The 20277-nt window shown below is 38.8% G+C and overlaps 1 protein-coding gene across 14 annotated transcripts in view; it reads left to right on the plus strand.

Moving 5' to 3' along the window:
- Positions 1-20277, plus strand: part of SOX6 (SRY-box transcription factor 6) — a 521576-nt gene that overhangs the window by 205228 nt on the left and 296071 nt on the right. For all 14 annotated transcript variants that reach the window (XM_060767625.2, XM_060767634.2, XM_067462638.1 and 11 more), the window contains one exon: positions 18968-19169. In XM_060767625.2, the coding sequence (XP_060623608.2) occupies positions 18968-19169 (202 nt within the window). The remainder of the gene's footprint in view (positions 1-18967; positions 19170-20277) is intronic.

Below are 20277 nucleotides of genomic sequence, written 5' to 3' on the forward strand. Positions count from 1 at the left end.
TATTTGTAGTGCAAAAAATATTCAAAAACAATACAATCATTAAAATGAAGAACAATTTTAACAAATATAAGCTTATGAGTATTTCAGTGGGAAGTGTGGGACTGCTTTTCGCTGATGAGATAGGATTGTTGTTGTGTGCTTTCAAGTTGTTTCAGACTTAGGTTGATCCTGAGTGAGGGCCGGATAAATGACCTTGGAGGGCCGTATCCGGCCCCCGGGCCATAGTATGAGGACTTCCCCCATACTATAAGGGAAGCATATTAATTAGTTTAGAGGCTAGAAGGCCATCTGTCAGTAGAGTTTTGATGGCACTCTGAAGAAGGGAGGTTGGATTAGATGGCTCTTGAGGGTCCCCTCCAACTCTAGAATTGGTTAGAATATGAAATTGGTTAATCTTGGTTTCTATTGTTTAATATGAGAGACATTCTATGAGACAGCTGTTGTGACTTTAAAAAATGTTTTTGTCAAAACTTTTTTTAAAAAAGCCCTAAAATCAGTAGATGTATGAATATTTCTGAAAGTTGGGGAGAATGACCCCCCTGTTATTTCCTGCCATTGTATAGAAAATTCAAGGAGATAGCTCTTGTAGTTTTTCAAAAATGTTGTTCAGTACTACCACCAGCCTCTTTGGCATCACTTGCAAATAAGAGCTACAGCTAGATATCACCAAAAAACCGATGATATCCAATCCCAAAGCTCTGGGCTATTTATCCCCACAGGTTAAAGGCCATAAGACTGAACAACAGTCAGTATAAATTGCATTTTGTTACTTGATGGCAAGTAACAAAATATCTCCCCTGAAGCTCATATCTTCCCAATCAATTTGGACTTCCTGTAATTTTGGTTTAAATGAGCAGGAAACAGCATGAACCAAAAATCATGTCTCGTAATATTATTTTCATCCATAATTTCCTAAGCCCCCAAAATCATTGCAGACATCCCCCAAAAAGTGTCTATGATTCTTCAAATTTCAACCATTTCTTCCAAAACAATAAGTTATAAGCCATTCATTGTTGGTGTTTTTTTCTTTATTTGGGTAAATGGAAAAGACACCCGAGGTTTTGCTAGATGATGAGACAACCTTTCTGCCTTGAATATGAGGCAGAGCATGATGTCTGCCTGAACTGAGACAGACCACTCTCTGTATCCACTCTTAGTGTTTCTTCTTCCCATCACACTGGATCTTGGCTGATTTTGGAAACCAAGCAAAACTGAGTTTGGTTAGTATTTGGATGAGAAATAACTTGGGAATTTCCAGGTAGCACCAAAGGAAGAATTCAGCATGACACTTGTAAAGCCTAATTAATATAAAAGATATCAAGAGAGTTTACTCAAAGTGTGCATATGACACATCAGGTTTTGGTAAATGATTTTTGATTTTTTTTTAACTTGAAGGCTTCACACAAGTAGCTGTAGATACAATGAGAGTTGGATAAAATGTGTTTACTCATGTGGGTTGGTGGTTGAGGTTGTCTGAAATTTAATTCCAATCCTGCTAAATCCCCGTAAGGCACAAACTATCTTCTCAGTCTATGTGATGAGAAAAGAATGTGACTTTGAATCCAGGTGTTATGGTTTTATGAAATTAAATGTGATCAAACATACTACTTACTCAGTAGAAAAATCTTTATGTTCGTTTTGAAAAACTTAGACTCTTTTTTTAAAAAGAAAAATTCAGAATGGGATGAGGAAAACCACATGGTATGAAACTTACATTTTATACATTTTTCTTTTTTGCCTCCAAGTGTATTTCTCTGCTTTTCTGAAACCAAAATACTAATGTAACTTCATGTCAACACTTGCTGTACCTCCAAGAAGCTGAAAGAACCACACGTTACTTTCCTGTTCTCAGATTTCTGAAACAGGTGTATGTATTTTGCTCAAGTGACTTAGCTTGAGGTTTTCCTTTTCTAGTTTCAGAAAAAAAAATCCCTTTCAGGAAAAATAATCATACACTTCTGGGATAAAATTCCTCAAAATCATTAGCAGTTAAACCACATGTCCCTAAGGAGAGATTCAATAGGCTGTAGATAATTCTTCAAATGATTTAGCCTACGCAAAGGACTGGCTATGACTGACAGTATTTGGTCCTATGTAGAAAGTGATGTTCCAGGGCCTTTTCTCTCTCAGGCTCTCTATTGTGTTTTATAAAGTTTTAGATTCTAATCATTAGAGAAAGCAGCCACTATCTGAACTAATGGCAAAATCTGGTACAGTAGGTATTCTGAAACCTACTCATTCACAGATACTGTACAAGACAATTTCCTAGCCATGGGGTCATAGTAGCTTTTACTTTACATGCTCATTTTGCAGAGGGATAGACTTGAATATGTCCAGTCTACCAATCCCTTCTCTGGATATAGTGCTGAATTTATGTTCCTTTTGCCATAAAAGTTGAGTGCAAGAATATTGGCTACTACCTGGGCTAAGAGCCTTTTCATTGTCATTGGCAGGTGTGATATGTGGAGGACTGATGTGAGTAGGTGCTTTCTGTAAACCTTTACATGGAAGCCATTACATTTAAATGGGAACTGTGTTACTTGAATTTAGCTGTGCTGCCAAAATAGAATAGGACTAGCTTTTTAAGGTGATGGGAGCTGAAGAGTGAGCCACAAAACAAAAAGGAATTCAAACGGAAGAAAATAGTTTCAGATGAATTAATACTCTGAAGAGAAAGCTTTTACAGAAAGCAAGAGATCTTGTGGATAACCCTGTCCTACAGTCAACATTTGAAGACACAGCTCTATATAGCACTCATAGCTATGAATTGCTATGAGCCAACCCAAATTTCTTCAGACAAATTGCTTAGGCAATGTGGTAGCTGTGCACTACCACAACAGTGGGGTTGTGGAGTCACTCTGAGACTTAGGACTTTATTTCATGAAGTTGCTGCTTCACTGTCAATTATACATACTGGATTGAGCACCTTCAATATTGTACTGCTCTTCAATTGTGCAGTTGCCCTGATTCAGCAATTTGTGGTCCTTACATATTCCCTTGAAACCTTGGGCACATCTACACTGGCACACAGAGCTGATTTGGTTTAACTCAGAGCAAAGCTCCTTAATGTGGCCTTCCTTGGGTTAAGCTAACTTGGAGGAAAGTCCAATCAAGTTTGGGGCAATCAAGTTAGCTGGGCCAGTTCCCCCTCCCAACTTGCTTAGTGGTGGACATCAGCCACAGTTCCAATGAGAAAGTAGGTGTGGTGTTGCTGTGACATAGGAGGGTGAGGAGGGCCCTGGGGTGGCTGCCCAGTGGTCCTGGACTATGTTTGGCAGGGCTGGGCAATGGGGACTTCAAGGCAGTTTGGGGAGTCCTAATTGGGACACTATGTAGGGTCTATTTGACATCTGGGAGGCTGGATTAATCTTGTATTATTGGGAAAGGGGAATCCTGGGGAGGAGACAGATTTACAGTGGGATGCACATGGTGTTATGCAATACTGCTTTGTCTGCCTCCTGCCAAAAAAGTCCTTAGTGTGGGCTAAAATCCAGAAGATATTTACTCCCATATGGACATGAGAATCACCAATTGCCTCTGCTCTAGTGTCTGGTCTTATTTATTTATTTATTTATTTATTTGAAACATTTATATTCTACCCTTCTCACCTCGAAGGGGACTCAGGGCGGAGCACAACATATATATGGCAAGCATTTCATGCTGGGACATAAAATAACTATAAATATACACAAACACTAAAATCAGTTATATCTACTTTAAAATCAGTTGTTTAAAACAATCTCAAAAAACCATGCTGGCTCTGGCCAACAGAGGGGTTTTTCTATTGTTGCCTTATTGCACTGTCCCAAAGGCTTGGCTCCACAGCAGGGTTTTTACCATCTTTCTGAAGAACAGGAGGGAGAGGGCTAATCTAATCTCACCATAATCAGGGGGCAATCACTGAGAAGGCCCCCTCTCTCATCCCTGCCAGACGCGACTGTGATTGTGGCAGGACCGAGAGCAAGGCCAACCTAGAAGATCTTACTCTTCGCAGTGGTACATAAAGGGAGATGTGTTTGGACAGGTAAATTGGGCCGGGGCCATTTGGGGCTTTATAGGCAAAAGCCAGCACTTTGAATTGTGCCCGGTAGCAAACAGGCAGCCAGTGTAACACCTGAGAATATTTTTGTCACTGATAGATTTGTATTGGCAGTACAGGAAAGAAACTTGTAGCTTTTTGGAAAAGCTACTGGGAGTATACATAGACTTGTTGACGTTGCTGTTGAACTTTGAAGAAGCTTGTTCAGTAGTGTTCTTCTGAAGATGAGAGTAACTCGCTCATGTGAATATTGGGCCCCATTCATAACTTATGAATAAAGTGCCTGAATAGACTGTCCACCATACACAGCTGTCTGAGATTAAGCAATAAAGTAGAACATAGAAATATCCTTTTTAAAAAACACCCATAATTTCTAGCATTTTATGTGCATCCTGATTTGTAACAAGACAGCAACATATACTATATTGAATGTCCTGTTCTCGTTCTTTTTTTTTTTTTAAATCCAGCCATTACCACCAAAACCCTACAAATTGACTAGGAATGTTTTCAAACTTTAACTCCCTTTTGATACCAGGAATTGCTTTTCACTGAGTCCTTTGTGTGTTCTGAATATCTGGAAGCCAAAATATTTTGTTTTAACTCCCACTCTATAGTATTTCCCAGCTGTGTACTTATATGGTGTAATAAAAGGATTTAACAAATGGGAAATAGCAGCTGCATTTGGAAATTCCTTTTGTGCTCACTCTTCATTTGACAGATTCAGCAGTGTGCAGCAACTGCCATGTCAGACCTGGAGTGGCTTCCATTTCAAGTATCTCATCACCATCCTCTTGAATTTTACAGCAGAACAAAAACCTAACAAAACCTAAATGAATTGATGGGAGGAGGTAGTTTCCATTGTACAGCTGCAGATATTGACAGTATGTTTCTGATATTGTATTGGGGTTGATACTCTTTTTATTGCAAAGGGTAAGTATCTCTCTGCCTACACACACAGACACACACACACACACACACACACATTTTAAAGAAGTTTACAGATTAAATGTTTGCATTTAAAAAATGCAGGTAAAACAATGTTGAGGTTAATTTTGGCAAATTTTAAGAATTTGGAATTGGAATTAAATAATTAAAGAACTGTGAGCATTTACTGAAGGTAGGACTTGAGCAAACCAGAAAAGGGATTCCACCTAAACCAGTGGGTTCTCAACCTGTGGGTCCCCAGGTGTTTTGGCCCACAACTCCCAGAAATCCCAGTCAGTTTACCAGCTGTTAAAAATTCTCGGAGTTGAAGGCCAAAAGATCTGGGGACCACTGACCTCTTTGAATACAATTTTCCTGCTTCTTGGCAGGGGGTTGGACTGGATGGCTCATAACGTCTCTTCCAACTCTATGATTCTATGATTCTATGACCTAAACATTAGGAAGAACTTATCTGACAGTTGAATACACTGCCTTAGAATGTGGTGGAAGGTGTTTTCCTTCTTTGGAGGTTTTTAAACAGAAGCTAGATGTCCATCTGTCAGGAATGTTTTGATTACATGTTCCTTTATAGTGGGGGGCTCGACTGGATGGCCCTCATGGTTTCTTCCAACTCTGTGATTTTATTATTCATTGCTGGCAATGGAATGATAGGTGGGAATATGATTCTGTTGGGAGGAGAGTTTGTTATCCACCTTAAGTCATGAAGGTTCTTAAGATATCTTAGGGATAAATACACAGAAAGAGAAACGGCCACATGAGAGAAATGCAGAACTGAAAACAAAGATGAGACTAAATGAGAAAGATGGCTGACAAAATGGATATTACATCAACATATGAAAGAAGTGAAGCATTTATTTGAAGCCATTGCTGAATCTGCTGGATAGTTTATATGGTCTCAAGGCCTAGCTCGTTCCACATATTTTAAATTAACACCATATTATGGATTTATTTGCTTGGATGTGGGTTTAGTTTGTTTCCATGAAACTCATTTACAGACTATTGTGCCTAAACTTGCTGTCTAAATGTATTGCCAGCAATGTTAGCTGTACATTGATTGGGGTGTTGTGTGGGCTGTATGGCCGTGTTCTACCAGCATTTTTTCCTGGTGTTTCACCTGCATCTGTGGCTGTGCTGAGTTCGTTGAATTGATGCTTTGATTACAAAAAATAAGCTCAAACTTCATTTGAGCTTTAGCAAAAGAAAATCTTTTCTATGAAGAGATGTTACTTAATTTAAAGTTTCAATCCAGTTTATCAATCCAGAGTTTGAGGAATACATATTCTGTTAGACCAAATTTTGTTGATCATCTGGTTAATTTTTATGGAAAAAATAGAGAGAATGCTGTTAGGTGCAGCTGAGACACAGTAATTTCCACCTGAATAACAGTAGCATAGTACTGAGATGTGTTAGACCTTTCTTTCTGTATTACCCAGCCATTTCATTAGCAGTGAAGTTCTGGTTATGGTGAATAGAGATGGGAAGGCCTGGGAAAAAATAAAAAATCAGGGGAAATTTATTTATTTATTTATTTACTATGCTTGTATACCGCTGTTTCTCAGCCTAGCCGGCGACTCAACGCGGTTTACAACAAAACATAACAATCAACAGTATAAAATTTAAAATCATAAAAGCATAATACACAATTCACATATCAATAACAATCCAATACATCTCCTGACTAAAATCGTGATCCAGTTCGTCGTCCATATTGCCAATCCTTAATCATTACATTCAGGCCTGTAGCGAGGGGGTGGTTTTAGGGGTTCAACCCCCCCCCTCGAAATGTTTCTGATTTTTTTTAAAAACCTGGTTTACTCATGAATTTTAACTGGTTAACCAAATCCCCATGCTGCTAAGTCTATGAGATGCAAAAAATTAAGAGTCCCTCCAGAACTGCAAGCACTCTCTCAAGCAAATACCGACAATTTATTCACACTGTCATTACTTGCAGCAATAGCCGATGTAGTGAAGCAACCAAGTTGGGTGTGTGTGTGTTGAATGCTCTCATTAAGGAGGCCAGACTTGGTGGAGGTGGTTGACGGGGGTGGAGCTGCAGGCTATTGAAGGTTGCTCTGCCCCCTGCTGTGCTCTTTGCTTCAGCGTGAACTAAGAGGCAGGTTTCAACCCCCCCCCCCCAAATTTTCAACCCCGAAATTTTCAACCCCCCCCCAATTGTCAACCCTCCCTGAAAATTTTTTCAGGCTACGGCCCTGATTACATTAATTGCACTGAGTTAACCAAATGCCTGTTCGAACATCCAGGTTTTTAATCTTCTTCGGAACACCATCAGCGAGGGGGCTGATCTTACCTCCATGGGAAGGGCGTTCCATAGCCGAGGGGCCATCACAGAAAAGGCCCTGTCTCTCGTCCCCGCCAGCCGCACCTGTGAAGCAGGCGGGATAGAGAGCAGGGCCTCCCCAGAAGATCTTAGGGTCCTGGTGGGCTGATAGGCCGAGATACGTTCGGATAGGTAGGTTGGGCCAGAACCATTTAGGGCTTTAAAGGCCAACGCCAGCACTTTGAATTGAACCCGGTAGCAGATCGGCAGCCAGTGGAGCTGGTGCAGCAGAGGAGTTGTATGCTCCCTGCGCTCCGCTCCTGTTAGTATCAAGGCTGCCAAACGTTGGACTAGTTGGAGCTTCCGGGCCGTCTTCAAAGGCAACCCCACGTAGAGAGCGTTGCAGTAGTCTAAACGGGATGTAACCAGCGCGTGGACAACCGTGGCCAAGTCAGACTTCCCAAGGTACGGTCGCAGTTGGCGCACGAGTTTTAACTGTGGGAATGCTCCCCTGGTCACCGCCGAAACCTGGGGTTCCAGGCTCAGCGATGAGTCCAGGATCACACCCAAACTGATTTTTCCCTATTTTTTTTCAAAGCCATTTTTCTGGAAAAATTGAAAAATGAGTAGAATACATTCTTTTCCAATGATAAATAATACCTCTATGACATAGTATTCAAACTATATAACATGAATACCTTAATAAAAGATTTCTGAGACTTTTTGTTTTTACACACTTAAAAAAAATCCAGAAAAAAATGGATTTGGAAAAAAACCTGCCCCCCCCCCCCCCATCCCCAAATTTTTAATCTTTTTTTTCCCAGGCCTTCCCATCTCTAGGTGGGAGCAGCAGAAAATTGGTCATTGGTCTTCTTATGCCCCATGCTTCTGGCAGTAGGGCAACCACGGCCCACTGTGCACCCAAGCAATGCATTTGTTGTTATTGTTGTGCCTTCAAGTCATTTGCAACTTATGGTGAACCTAAGGTGACCCTATCACAGGGTTTCCTGGGGGTAAGAGTGTATGACTCACCCACAGTTATCCAGTGGGTTTCCATGACTAAGTGGTCTCTAGAGTCATAGTCCAGAATTCAAAACACTGCACCATGCTGCAAACCTCAATTTCTCTTTTTTGGAAAAAAAATCCTTGCTGCCCTTTGGCCAAGTTTCAGATCTCTATCAGCATGTGAAGTAATTTAAGTAAATACCTTTCGGACCGCATCTTGGCCTACGAGCCCACGAGGACCTTGAGATCGTCTGGGGAGGCCCTTCTCTCGATCCCGCCTGCCTCACAGGCACGGCTGGCGGGGACTTGGGAGAGGGCCTTCTCGGTGGTGGCCCCCCGGCTATGGAACACTCTCCCTGCAGACATCAGACAGGCGCCCTCCCTCATGGCCTTCCGAAAAAGCCTTAAGACATGGCTGTTCGAGAGGGCATTTAATTAAGTGCAACAACAATGTGGTAAAGAAGATCGGAATAGAACAAGGAATATGAGACTGGTTATGATTCTACTAAGAGACGAAGCGGATTTTTAGTGTTGTCTGCAATTGTTGTATAATCTATATGTTGTTGTAATTGGTTTCCTTTGTAAACTGTCTTCTATATGTGTTTGTACACCGCCATGAGTCGCCCTAATGGGCTGAGAATGGCGGTTAATAAGTGCATCAAATAAATAAATAAATAAATAAATAAATAAATAAAATAATTTTGGAAAGCGTTTCTTTCTCTGAAGAAGCAATCCACAAACTATTGGTTCATCTACAAATCCACAGTAATTTGTTACATTGGCAGTCAGTCTCATAGATAGAGTGAGATTAATCTATGATCTGCTGAGCTGAGAACTGCATTTTGCAGATTTCTTTTTGTTCCCACACAAAACCAAATGGGCTTCCCAGGTGCCTTGTTTCCAAAATGTATGAAATGTAGCTTAATGTTGGAAAATAGGAGTGCCTCTAAACAAATTTATAGTACTGTATTGCCCTTACCACCACCAACACTGCATAACTACAGATATCGAGGGAAAATATTTCCAGAATAATGATGGATTTAGTATTGAGATGTGTTTTGTTTTAGAAGTGACTTATTATAGGCATGGAAACTCCGTTTCCCCCCAGTTGAGCTGATGGGTATGGTATCCTTTGCAAACATTTGAAGCTCTGTGGATAACAGCATTTGGAAGTCCCCCCTTCCCTTGCTACATATTTACAATGTGTTTTGAAAGTGGCAGCATTTACATGTTCTAAATTGTTTGGTTTCTTCCCCCTTTTGGATGAGAAGGAATCAGGTATGCATGCTGATTAACACACTCCAGTCATTAACATGTGATTATGTGGGCTGCATATTGAGCACCTGCCAGAAGATAAAATCCAGTACTTTGCTACATCTGTGCAAGACTTTTTGCATTTTCTTTTGTACCTTGACAGTTTAAAGAGGAAAAATGGGCTTTGTATCTTTGTTCCCCCAAATGGAACTGTGTATATGAAATGCCTTTGCAGAGGCAGGAAAAGAAATGGGGGATGTTCATTTCAGTTTCTGAGGTTATGAAAAATCCAACTGCAAGGACTTTCACTAGCTTGAAGCATGAATCATTTAACATGCTATATCACTGACATTCACACACAGGTTACAACATTCCTGCATGTTTATAAGAATTATCTCTTCTGGGATTTGGCCAGGAATATCCTAATTCATAAGAGTTTTATGAGATACCTTTATGTCTCATAAATGTCCTCTTTTTATGTGATGCTTACAAATGGTTCAGCCGTGTTTACTGTAGAGAAACACAAGGGCAACATTGCTTTCTTCTAACATTCCAATGCAGGTGCTGCACGCAATGCATAACATGCTGTGTCTATATATACAATGAAAGATTTTTCCTATGTAGTTCTATCTAATTTTCAAATGTTATTATAGCATGTGCAATTAAATATGAATGGCTTTTTTTGAGCGGCAAGCTTGGGAGACCAGGTCTGAATCTCACTTAGCCATGAAACCCATTGGATGACCTTGGACAAGTCATACTCTTTCAGCCTCAAAGGAAAGCAATAGCAACTCTCCTCTAAACAAATCCTGTCCAGAACACCCCCCTCCCCATGATAGACCCAACTCACAGTTGCCATAAGTTGGAATTTACTTGAAGACACAGGACAACAAACAACTTGAGTGGGCCTCATCACACTAGAGAATGAATCCACTTTAAATCCAGTTGCTGCCTCCTGCAGAATTCTGGGGTTTGAAGTTTAGGGAGGAGACTTTAACAGCCTCACTAAACTACAAACCCCAGAATTCTGCAGGAGGCAGCAACCGGATTTAAAGTAGATTCAATCTCTAGTGTGATGAAATCATAAGAGACCTGCAATGCAAATAGTTCAGTTTTTAATTTTTCAGAACTATTCTCTTTACCAATATTTACATTTCCCTTTTCTTGAGAATATGAGCTGAACATCTGAATTATTGCGGTGGAGTGGGAGGCAAAGCACCTAGTAGAGGAAAGTCTAACAAACTTCTTATTTAGCTTGTTACCACTGAAGACTTTGCCTCTGAAAAAAGGCCAGTGGACTATGTGTTGCATGCTTAATTTTGTCCTACGCATTTATGTTTTGCTCTTGAAATATATTCCTTTGTGTTTCAGTTTTTCAGGAAAAAAGAGAGATGTACAGCAAGATCCTTCTATACTTGTTTATTGAAAATAATAAAGGAAAAATTATATCAATGTAATGACGAGAAATGAGATTTGTTTTGGACTTTTGTAAACATTTGCTTTTTATATGTTGAACTGTAAGTGCCCTAGTTGCTACCTGATCTTGGAATAAACATTGTTTTGGGTATCCACCTATCCTGGGGTGTTAATATATGGATGTGTCCTATTAAGTGCAGCAATTGATAACTATTTCTTTAAAACCGAAAAGCCCCAAACTGCGTAGAAATGAAGAGGCCAAGTAACTCATTCATGCTACTAATATTTATTTTCTGACCATTGATATAAATGGGATTATGTAGAATTCACAGTTGTCTTGTGTTTGCAAGTGTTCATCTTGACTATGGAACAGAATAGTGTTTAGAAGAAATTAGTATGATAAAACTGATATTGGATTTTTTTCTTAAAACATAGCACATTTTTTCAATGTCTCCTATGTGTTGTATTTTAATGAAGTGCCAGATCACAGGTCTACATTGTGATGGGAGTCTTTTTTTGGGGTGGGCTAGGGTGGTTGGGTTACAGAGGTTGAGCTATTGTAATAGTGGTATTCTGATTGGACACATTTGTGGGAGCACTGTAATTCTACATATTCTTCTCAGTCCTCTCACTTAAAATTGGAGATTTTGACTGGAGAAGGAAAATGCTGCTTATCTCATCTTGCTTTTAAAACAGTAAGAACAACCAGCTGGCCCTGGTAATCCCTTTTATAAGACAAGCAGGTATCTGGATGTCTTATGCCTCACTGATTTAGTACAACCCAGGATCAGTCAAGCTACAATATGTTCAAGTACCTATAGATCACTGTATGGATGTTACAATAAAAATATTTTCCAATCCACAAAACATGAAAAATTCAAGCAAAAAGCCACCACTTACTTTAAAAGTATTGGAACAAGAGATTATTCTTTCTACACAGCTTATTGTTATATATGGCTACTAGAATCAGCATTAGAATAAAACTAGATATGTTTCAAAATCATTGGTCCTAATTTGAATTCCCAACATTCCCATACCAAACTTCACTGAAATTTGGGTTTGTCAACATGTGACATATAAACAGACTGATAGGATGATAATGTTAGAGATTTGTCCACTAGATTGCAAGAAAGATGAAATTATTCTTATAGGTAGCTTCTGTCCAAAAATTTAGCTTCCAGTGCCTATCTAAATTATGATCAGATGCCAGCAAGAGTTATCAGCAAAGCAGAGGTGGGTCCTTTTGTCCATATGTTTTTAAGATACTCCATTTGATTTTAGCTCAAAGGCCAAGAAGCAATGGTATTAATATAATATGAGATAGGTAGGTAGACATTATTTGATTGGAAACAGCAGCTTTACAGAAAACTATGCCTTTCTATTCATGTATTTGTTTGCTTCCCTTCTGGTTTTATTTTTGTTTTGGTCTTAAAGCAAAATGTGCAGGAATCCTTCCGACATTTGTTGAAGGATATAACCCTCAGTAGGCACATTGCAAATTATTACTATAGTGAGTTGTCTTTCAAGTAGTTAATCCCAGATAGATCAGATTCCCAAGGAAAATGTCAAGGAAAGTCCTTCCTTGTACCCCTGTTACCCACCTGTCCAGTTTGCATCTGCAGTTTTCACTCAAATCTAAGTTTGTTGTTCATGTACTGAGAGAGGATTTTGTCATCTCTTGTCATTTTCGTGAACTATCTGACCTGGGAAACCCTCAATATGTCAAACATCTGATGTGTGATAGTTTTGTACATTGGTACCTCATTTTCTAAAGACTTGTTGAATATACCTTCACAATCATTGGAATGGGTAGGTTTGATTGCAGAGAAAAAATGAACTTGTTATAGCTTTCAATGTTAATAGGATACTACAGCTATAATTAGATACATTAATAATGTTCTCATTTGTTTTCTTCTTTACCTTTCTGCTTGTATGGCTTTTCTGTAACTACTTTCCCTCTGTCCTATTTTCAAAAGAATCAAAATTCCCTGAAACCAAAGCTGTCTGTCAGTGTTGCACTTCCTGGCAGCAAAATGGCAGTTTCCTCCATTTTTCTGGTAAGCCACATTGGAATGATATTATATTGATAATGGATCCAATACATTTTAAGTAACATTAACCAGTGCTTTACTGAAACCCTAAAGATAACTTTCAAGAACAGAGGGCAGGTGTTAACACTGCAGCATAATTTTTAAGAAATGATAGAAACCACTAAGGTTAAACATGTTCCTTGTCAAGATCTGTTTGTATAGGTGAATATTCCTTTATCTCACTTTTGTTGACCCTTTGCTCCAGAGGACATGTATATTTTGAATGCCTTTTCAAAGAAATTGGGTTCTTTCACTGAGAAGTACTGAGTTAAGTTAGGAAGCTGTGGATCAATTAAACAAACAGAGGTATTTAATATAATATCTGCTGTGGGTAGAAAATAAAATCAATGTGATGTAAAACAAGACAGAAAAGGTAAGGCACCAAAGGAAAAAAATAGAAGATATTAATTAAATGAATGCTGGTCAGTTTTTGTACCAAAGCCAATGTCCGATTCCAAAAAGATTCTAAATGAAAAGCATAGTTCTGAAAAGTCTTCCAAGGAGAGACCACCTACAGAGCCTTGGCCTCATGTGGTGATGTCTCCATTAGTATAGAAATGCTGGTAAACCAAACTGATACTAATGGAAATCAACTAATTTTACAGTGAGGCAGAATTTGGAACTGTGCCATTAAAAAGTCCCAAACAGACTGCAAAAAAATTTCTAACTAATGAAATCTCCTAAGTCTTCAAGGTAGTCTAATCTTAATATGAGGTGTTTAGAGGGAGATTACATAGTCAACAATAGGAAATACATATAATGTTCACCAGCTCCTTAAACTCAACTTAGTGGCAACTGCTAGCATAAACTGGATCCATTTGATTAATTTCTGAAGGGTCAGTCAACAGTTGAGTACAATTTATTGATTCATTGGGTCTACTTTAAGTGGGATTAGTAATTGGATTTAGGCCAGAGATCCATCATATATTTAAAAAGCTGGAAATACCTCGTTTAAAACAGCAACATCTGGTTTTTATCAGAAGTTCAAAGGCGCTGAGACATCTTGTTATCTGCTGCCTAACTGATTTATTGCATACAAAATGCTGTATTTGTAAATTTTCAAACCGCAAAACTGTGCTGTGTTACACTGTATTATGAAACTGAATCAAAAGAGAATAAAGCTTTATAGTTCCAAAAGTCAATTTCTTTTAAGTATGAATGGGCTGGATTTTTTTAGAGACTTGCATAGATTTTTACTGCAGGGAAACCATTGAAAGATAGCGACTGACCTGAATCCAACATTGTTATAGTGTACAAGCATTTTCTTCTTCTCCATCACAACTTTTATATGCTATCAAAAAAAAAAAAAAAAGGCTTCAGAGAATTTCCCTGATGCAGGTTTTGGTGATGTTCTCCCAGTTTCATTCCCAGAAATAAATCCAACAGTGGAACCTCTTTTTTGGATACTGGACACTGTGTTTTAAATAAATATTTCTGTTCCTCAAAGGTGTCCTCATTGTTTGATTTTTGAAAATGTACCACAAAATATGATCTTAAAAAGTACTTTCCTTTTATAATTTAGTCTTGGAAATATTGAAGAACAGGTCTCCAGCCCTGCCAACATTCTTAAAGAAGTGGCTCCTTGCTTCAGCATGTAACACTGGTAGAGATGGAAAGAATATTTGCCATTATTTGTTACTTGACTGAAAAAAATGTTTTCTGATATTTGGAAAACCTGGTCAGAAAGAATAGCACAGTGGCAAGATTATTTTTCCAGTTTTCACATGATTTCCTAAACTCCTAATGTTTCCAGGAATTATTTTGCATAGAAATACATTGGTGTGTTTGTGTGTGCAAAACTCCTGCATTTTGTGCAAAATAATCCTGCACAAAAATCTCTCACATGTGGCTATTTTTCTCACGCAAAACCCAGCAACCCTTTACAAACTCTTCTTATGGCTAACTGAAAACTGTGGGGGTTTTGTGCATAAAACCATATGCAGAATAACTTCCAGAAATATTTTGAGATGTGCAAACACCAAGTAAGAATTGTGCAGAAATACTGTCTCCATGATGGGGGGAAACTGTTGATATTATCTACCCTTACCTGTGAGGATAAAATAGTAAAGAAAATACTATTTTATCCTCTTGTTTATTGATAATATCTAACATGTGTTGATTATTCATAGGTAAAGAGATTCTAGAGCTCCAAATTGATTTCCCTGACATCAGACTGGAATGATCAAACTTGTAATTGCCTCCAACCAGAACTGGAAACCCCATTGCCAACAGAAATTGGAAGATAAATCAGTTAGATATCACAGAGGTTGCTGATGCGAGTGTCTTAGAAAACAATACTTTACTCAAGTGAGGAAAACAAAGGAATCCAAACAAGCAAGACAGAGATGGAAGGAGAAATTTAGCAACTCTGCAGTCAGCCAAACCATTATTTGGTGTTGTATAAGTGCAGTGGGATAGATGTAAGTGTTATATGCTAAAATGTGGTTCTTTTTGCTAATACTACAAAAGAATGGCATGCTAGTCCAATCATAAGGGCTAAAATTTTGTTATCTATAACCTTAACAGTGAAGGTAAGAGCAAGGCAAAAAAGGGGGTACAGTAGTGATAAAGGAAGATGAAAATTGTTTGTTTTTTTATTTCATGTCAAAAGCATTGCATAAATACGTATAAAACCATTAAAAAACAGAAGGAGCACAAACAGCTAAATAATTTTTGACCAAAAATGGGCAACAGCTACTGCATTGTCTGTGGCCTTAAACAATTCTTCCTCTGTGCATGAGGCAGGGCATTGTGGGCACATACAGATGCGAAGTTGTTTGTTTTACTCCACAGTCACACAAGGTGAAGGATTTGTCTAGGTAGTGCCATTTTTCCAGATTGTCTTTTGATCTGCCAACTCCACTTCTGAGTCTGTCCAGGGACTTCCAAGTTGCCCATTCTTGGTTTGCTCCTGGAGGCAGAGCCTTGTGGGGGGCCATCCAGTTGGAATTGCCTAGTTTAGCTGCCCACAGGGATACTCTTGCTGTTGATGGGGGAACGTTAAGAGGAGTGGTGGTTCCCATGAAGCTTTTCCTTGATTTGTGTCAACTAGGAGGAGGCTGATAGCCATGCAGCTGATGGCTTTCAAAGTGTTCAACCTTATTTCTCTCCCAGTTAGCAGCAACTTCCCATTGCACCTCAGAGGTGGGGGGCAATACCAGCTAACTTATAGAGTCTATCAACAGTTGTGGGATTGAGACATGTGGTTATTCTACATGTTTTGTGCAGTTCTATATTCACCTGCTTCTCGTGGAGAGAGTTGTGCCAAACAGGGCAGGCATCCTCAGCAGTTGAGCAAGACAAGGCCAAGGCTGGTGTTCTTATTAATTTTGGGTCTGATGTGTAATCTTGGAACGATTTGGAGGGAAATGTGGGATGTAAATCCTATAAACAAATCAGAGTTCTCTGGGAGAGGTGTCTTATGCAGCCATCTGCCACATGACAAGTGTTTATCCAAACAAACTCTCTTAGGACCCACTTCACCTGGCATCACAGTGTAAGGAGAGGGGCAGCAGGGTGAATCTGTGGCTCTGAACACAGCTCCCTCCCATCACATGGAGTAAGCATTACCCTCCCAGAAAAAACAAAATGGGAAGCCTCCTGTGTTGTGAGAAAAGCTTCCAGCGATGCTTTTACCTCGAATGGGGGTGATGGCTGGCATGGGGCTCTGTCCATAAGACAGGGTGAAAGGATGCTAAATTCCCCTCATCTGATGAGGTCCTTTGAGCACTCCAAGGACTTTGAGCCTCCAATGACTCTTATAACTGGACATTGTGTACGTAGAATGAATGCATCAACCGGTTTCTGGTCTAAAGTTATAAACAAAAAAAAATATTTTCCAAGAGAAATGAAGCTCTCTTAGGTCTTTTTGAAATAAGAGCACAATTTTTATTCTATCCATTTCAATTATTTTAAATGCATTTATTTGACGTTTAAATACCAAATCCTTATTTTGTTAGAAAAACTAGAAAAGAGATAATTATGTAGATTTTTCATGAATTATGTTGAATCATGTAGTACGGCAGAGTGTGTTAGTGCTTTCTCTCCTCTGTTAAAGTGCCATTCTTGGTAAAAGGCACATATTTCTAAGATTTTTTTTACAGTGGCTGTCTCCATTCTAAGTGATGACAACCATGCCATGGTAAACTTATGTTGTACCAGTCAGTGATGATTTTTAAATCAGCGTGCCTTCGTAACCACAGCTAACCATGGTTTGTTCTGCTTCTCTAAATAGAGACTCCTTGACCACTACAACTTTATAGTGAGAATGCATGCTTCACAATGCTGTCAATAGTGAATCTCATCCTCCATATTTGGTTCTGATGTTTTTAATTTGACCTAAGGCTTATGTAGATCACAGGGCATTTACTTAATGGTACTCTCACCCAGAAATGTCAATGGCGGTATTTTCATCCAAAAATTGTGTCACGACAAATGTGGTGAAATTGATGGCAAAGGAGTAGGAATCAGTAGTGCAGCAATTTATTCTATGATATTCAGAGATCACTCTTATTGAAGCTTTTTACTGGTGACTCATGTTTGGTTTGTGGTCTACTGAGACCCCTCAAAAGCTTTTCGTAGGTACTATTGTCCTTTCACGACAGTCTGCTCTTTTCTGAAAAAAAAGCTTGATTCTCCCTGATAGGTTTTAATGTTAGTATGCAGTTTTCATGCTGTTTTATCCTCTCTTCCATCAGAACAACCAGATTCCAATTGCTGAAGGCATATACAAATGTAGCATAGATGTCATGAAGGAAGCTCCCTCAGAATGAACACATCATGTGTGTGCTGAATATATGTAGCCAACAATAGGTTACTGCCATATGGAATAGATGCCATGAGCATACAATTGTGCTGGTATAGATTCCCATGGGGAGTAAGACTATAAAATAGTTGGGATGGTTCCAAATTTGAATCAGCTGTGCTTGTTGAATAATTTACAAAGGTTTGATTTGGAAAAAATAATCCACAACATCAGAGGAACTTTAGTGCTCATGAAATGTAAAGGTACCAGGATTACATTAACTTTTATAATTGGAGTTATACTTTGGAGTTGTGTCCTTTCTGAGGCAGTTGATCTAATGCGTTTAAGTTTAAACACCGTTATTTTGACTTTCTACAATGCTCTGAGTGAAGTTGGGTCTGGGAGAGTTGTTCCCAAAACATATTAGAAGAAAAAGCTCAATGTGCTAACATGACCCCTTGCTTTAATTTAAATCCTATGTATTCGATCACAAAGAAAGTTGGCTTTTTTAAAGGTGTCACACTTTACACAGAAATTTCTAGAGTTGTATAATAGCATCAATTGGCACGTGGGACTTTGTCTCCTAAATGGCTTGCCAAAGTTTTCATACATGCTCATCATTTGCCTCCTTTCAAGAGTTATTGTCAGTTAAGTCAGCTGAGGTGTGCTTTACAGACTGAGTATCTAGGGGCCCTTCCACACAGCCCTATATCCCAGAATGTCAAGGCAGGAAATCCCACAATATCTACTTTGAACTGGGTTATCAAAGTCCACACTCAGATAATGTGGGATTTTCTGCCTTGATATTCTGGGATGTAGGGCTGTGTGGAAGGACCCTAGGATTCTGCCCTGGTGGTAAAGTGTTTAAATGGTTGGGCATGTATACAATGTTTGCACTCTTCAGCTTGGGAGACTTCATCGAGCAGAATACACTCTTCAGAATACACCTTTTTGGAGCCTTTTGCACATTTGCTTCAAGTTGCCATTATTGAAATCTTGAGGGGGCAATCAAAAGCATTCTGAAAAACTGAAGCACATTTTAAAATTAATAGCAGAAGAGAAAATGAAACTAAGGACAGTTTTGGCTGAAACCTACCTTCCACAAATATCTAATTTCTGTTATATAATAACACAAAAGAACTTTAAAGGAGAGACAACCTGATTTACTTTTGCCTTATTGTCTTGTTTCTTTACAGGAGACAGAAAGTAATAAGTTATGTTCCTTATATTCCTTCCGAAATACTTCTACCTCACCACATAAGCCCGAAGAAGGAGGTCGTGAGCTAATGACCAGTGTTAATTTTGGAACTCCAGAACGCCGCAAAGGAAGTCTTGCCGATGTGGTGGACACACTGAAGCAGAAGAAACTAGAAGAGATGACTAGAACTGAGCAGGAGGGTATGTCAGGCCTAAATATTATGATCTATTTCCTTTGTAAATCTCATCCATAAATAATGAATTACGGTATGCATTTAATGTCATAATTAGGATGATGGACCTATATTCAAATTTCTCCAACACTGACAAATCTCTTAGTGAATTCTGTATTGCATGTGATTAGATTAGTGTGAAGGGCTATATTGCACAAGATATGCCTGTATTTTGTTCTAGGTAGGCACGTAGGCAGGATTCTAGTTGGGATTTTTACAGAGTGGAATAAATAGTGAAACTGCATTAATGGCAAATTGTTTTTTAGAAAATGGCTCAAGAATTCATGTATTACATAGTTTCCAATTTGTACCTCTATCTGTATGTAATACTTTCGGGACATTTGATAGATAGCCAAGACTGCACAGCCAAAGCTGACTGGAAGGAATGCAAATATTGCTTATGGGAATTTTTGACTTCCCATTTTGGGAGATGTCCTTCTTTTAGAATATGAGAACTGTTTTTTAAATGTCATCCTGAGCCTGTGGGGGATACTCTTGGGTCAGGGTAAAGTTCTAAAGCATTTCATAGTTCAAGTCAAGCCTTTGTGTTAGTAGTTCCTGCTAATAATTTATACTACAGACCCACTACACTATTTTGGGTGTTTTAATCCTAATGTTTGTAGGGAGTTAAGCGTATGCCACAGTGTATTAAAATTATTTCTGTCACTATTCCCCTTTGGAATCAAGTTAGTGATTCAGCTATTTGGCTCTGGAACAAGATGGCTTTCTCACAAGTAAATATATATTTATATTTCTTCATCTGTTTGTATATGGCCCTGGACATTTGAAGCATATTGGAAAATATTACATGACATGCCTTTGAGGCATCACTATTTGCTACAAATTTCCATAGATCCCATTCACAAGGAAGAATTTAAATTATGTTATTTTTTCCAGATGTTACTGGATCCACATTCAGACCAAGAGATTTTGGGATGACGAAAGACAAAATAATCTCTAATTTTAAGAAGGGGTGGTGGAACATGAGGTTCTTCAGATATTGTTGGATTCCAGCTTCCATAATCTCTATTTAGTGGTGCTGTAGGATGATAGGAGCAACATCTGAGTATTTCTGG

This window comes from Anolis sagrei, chromosome 1 (genome assembly GCF_037176765.1).
Source record: "Anolis sagrei isolate rAnoSag1 chromosome 1, rAnoSag1.mat, whole genome shotgun sequence".
In the NCBI taxonomy this organism is placed as follows: Eukaryota; Metazoa; Chordata; class Lepidosauria; order Squamata; family Dactyloidae; genus Anolis; species Anolis sagrei.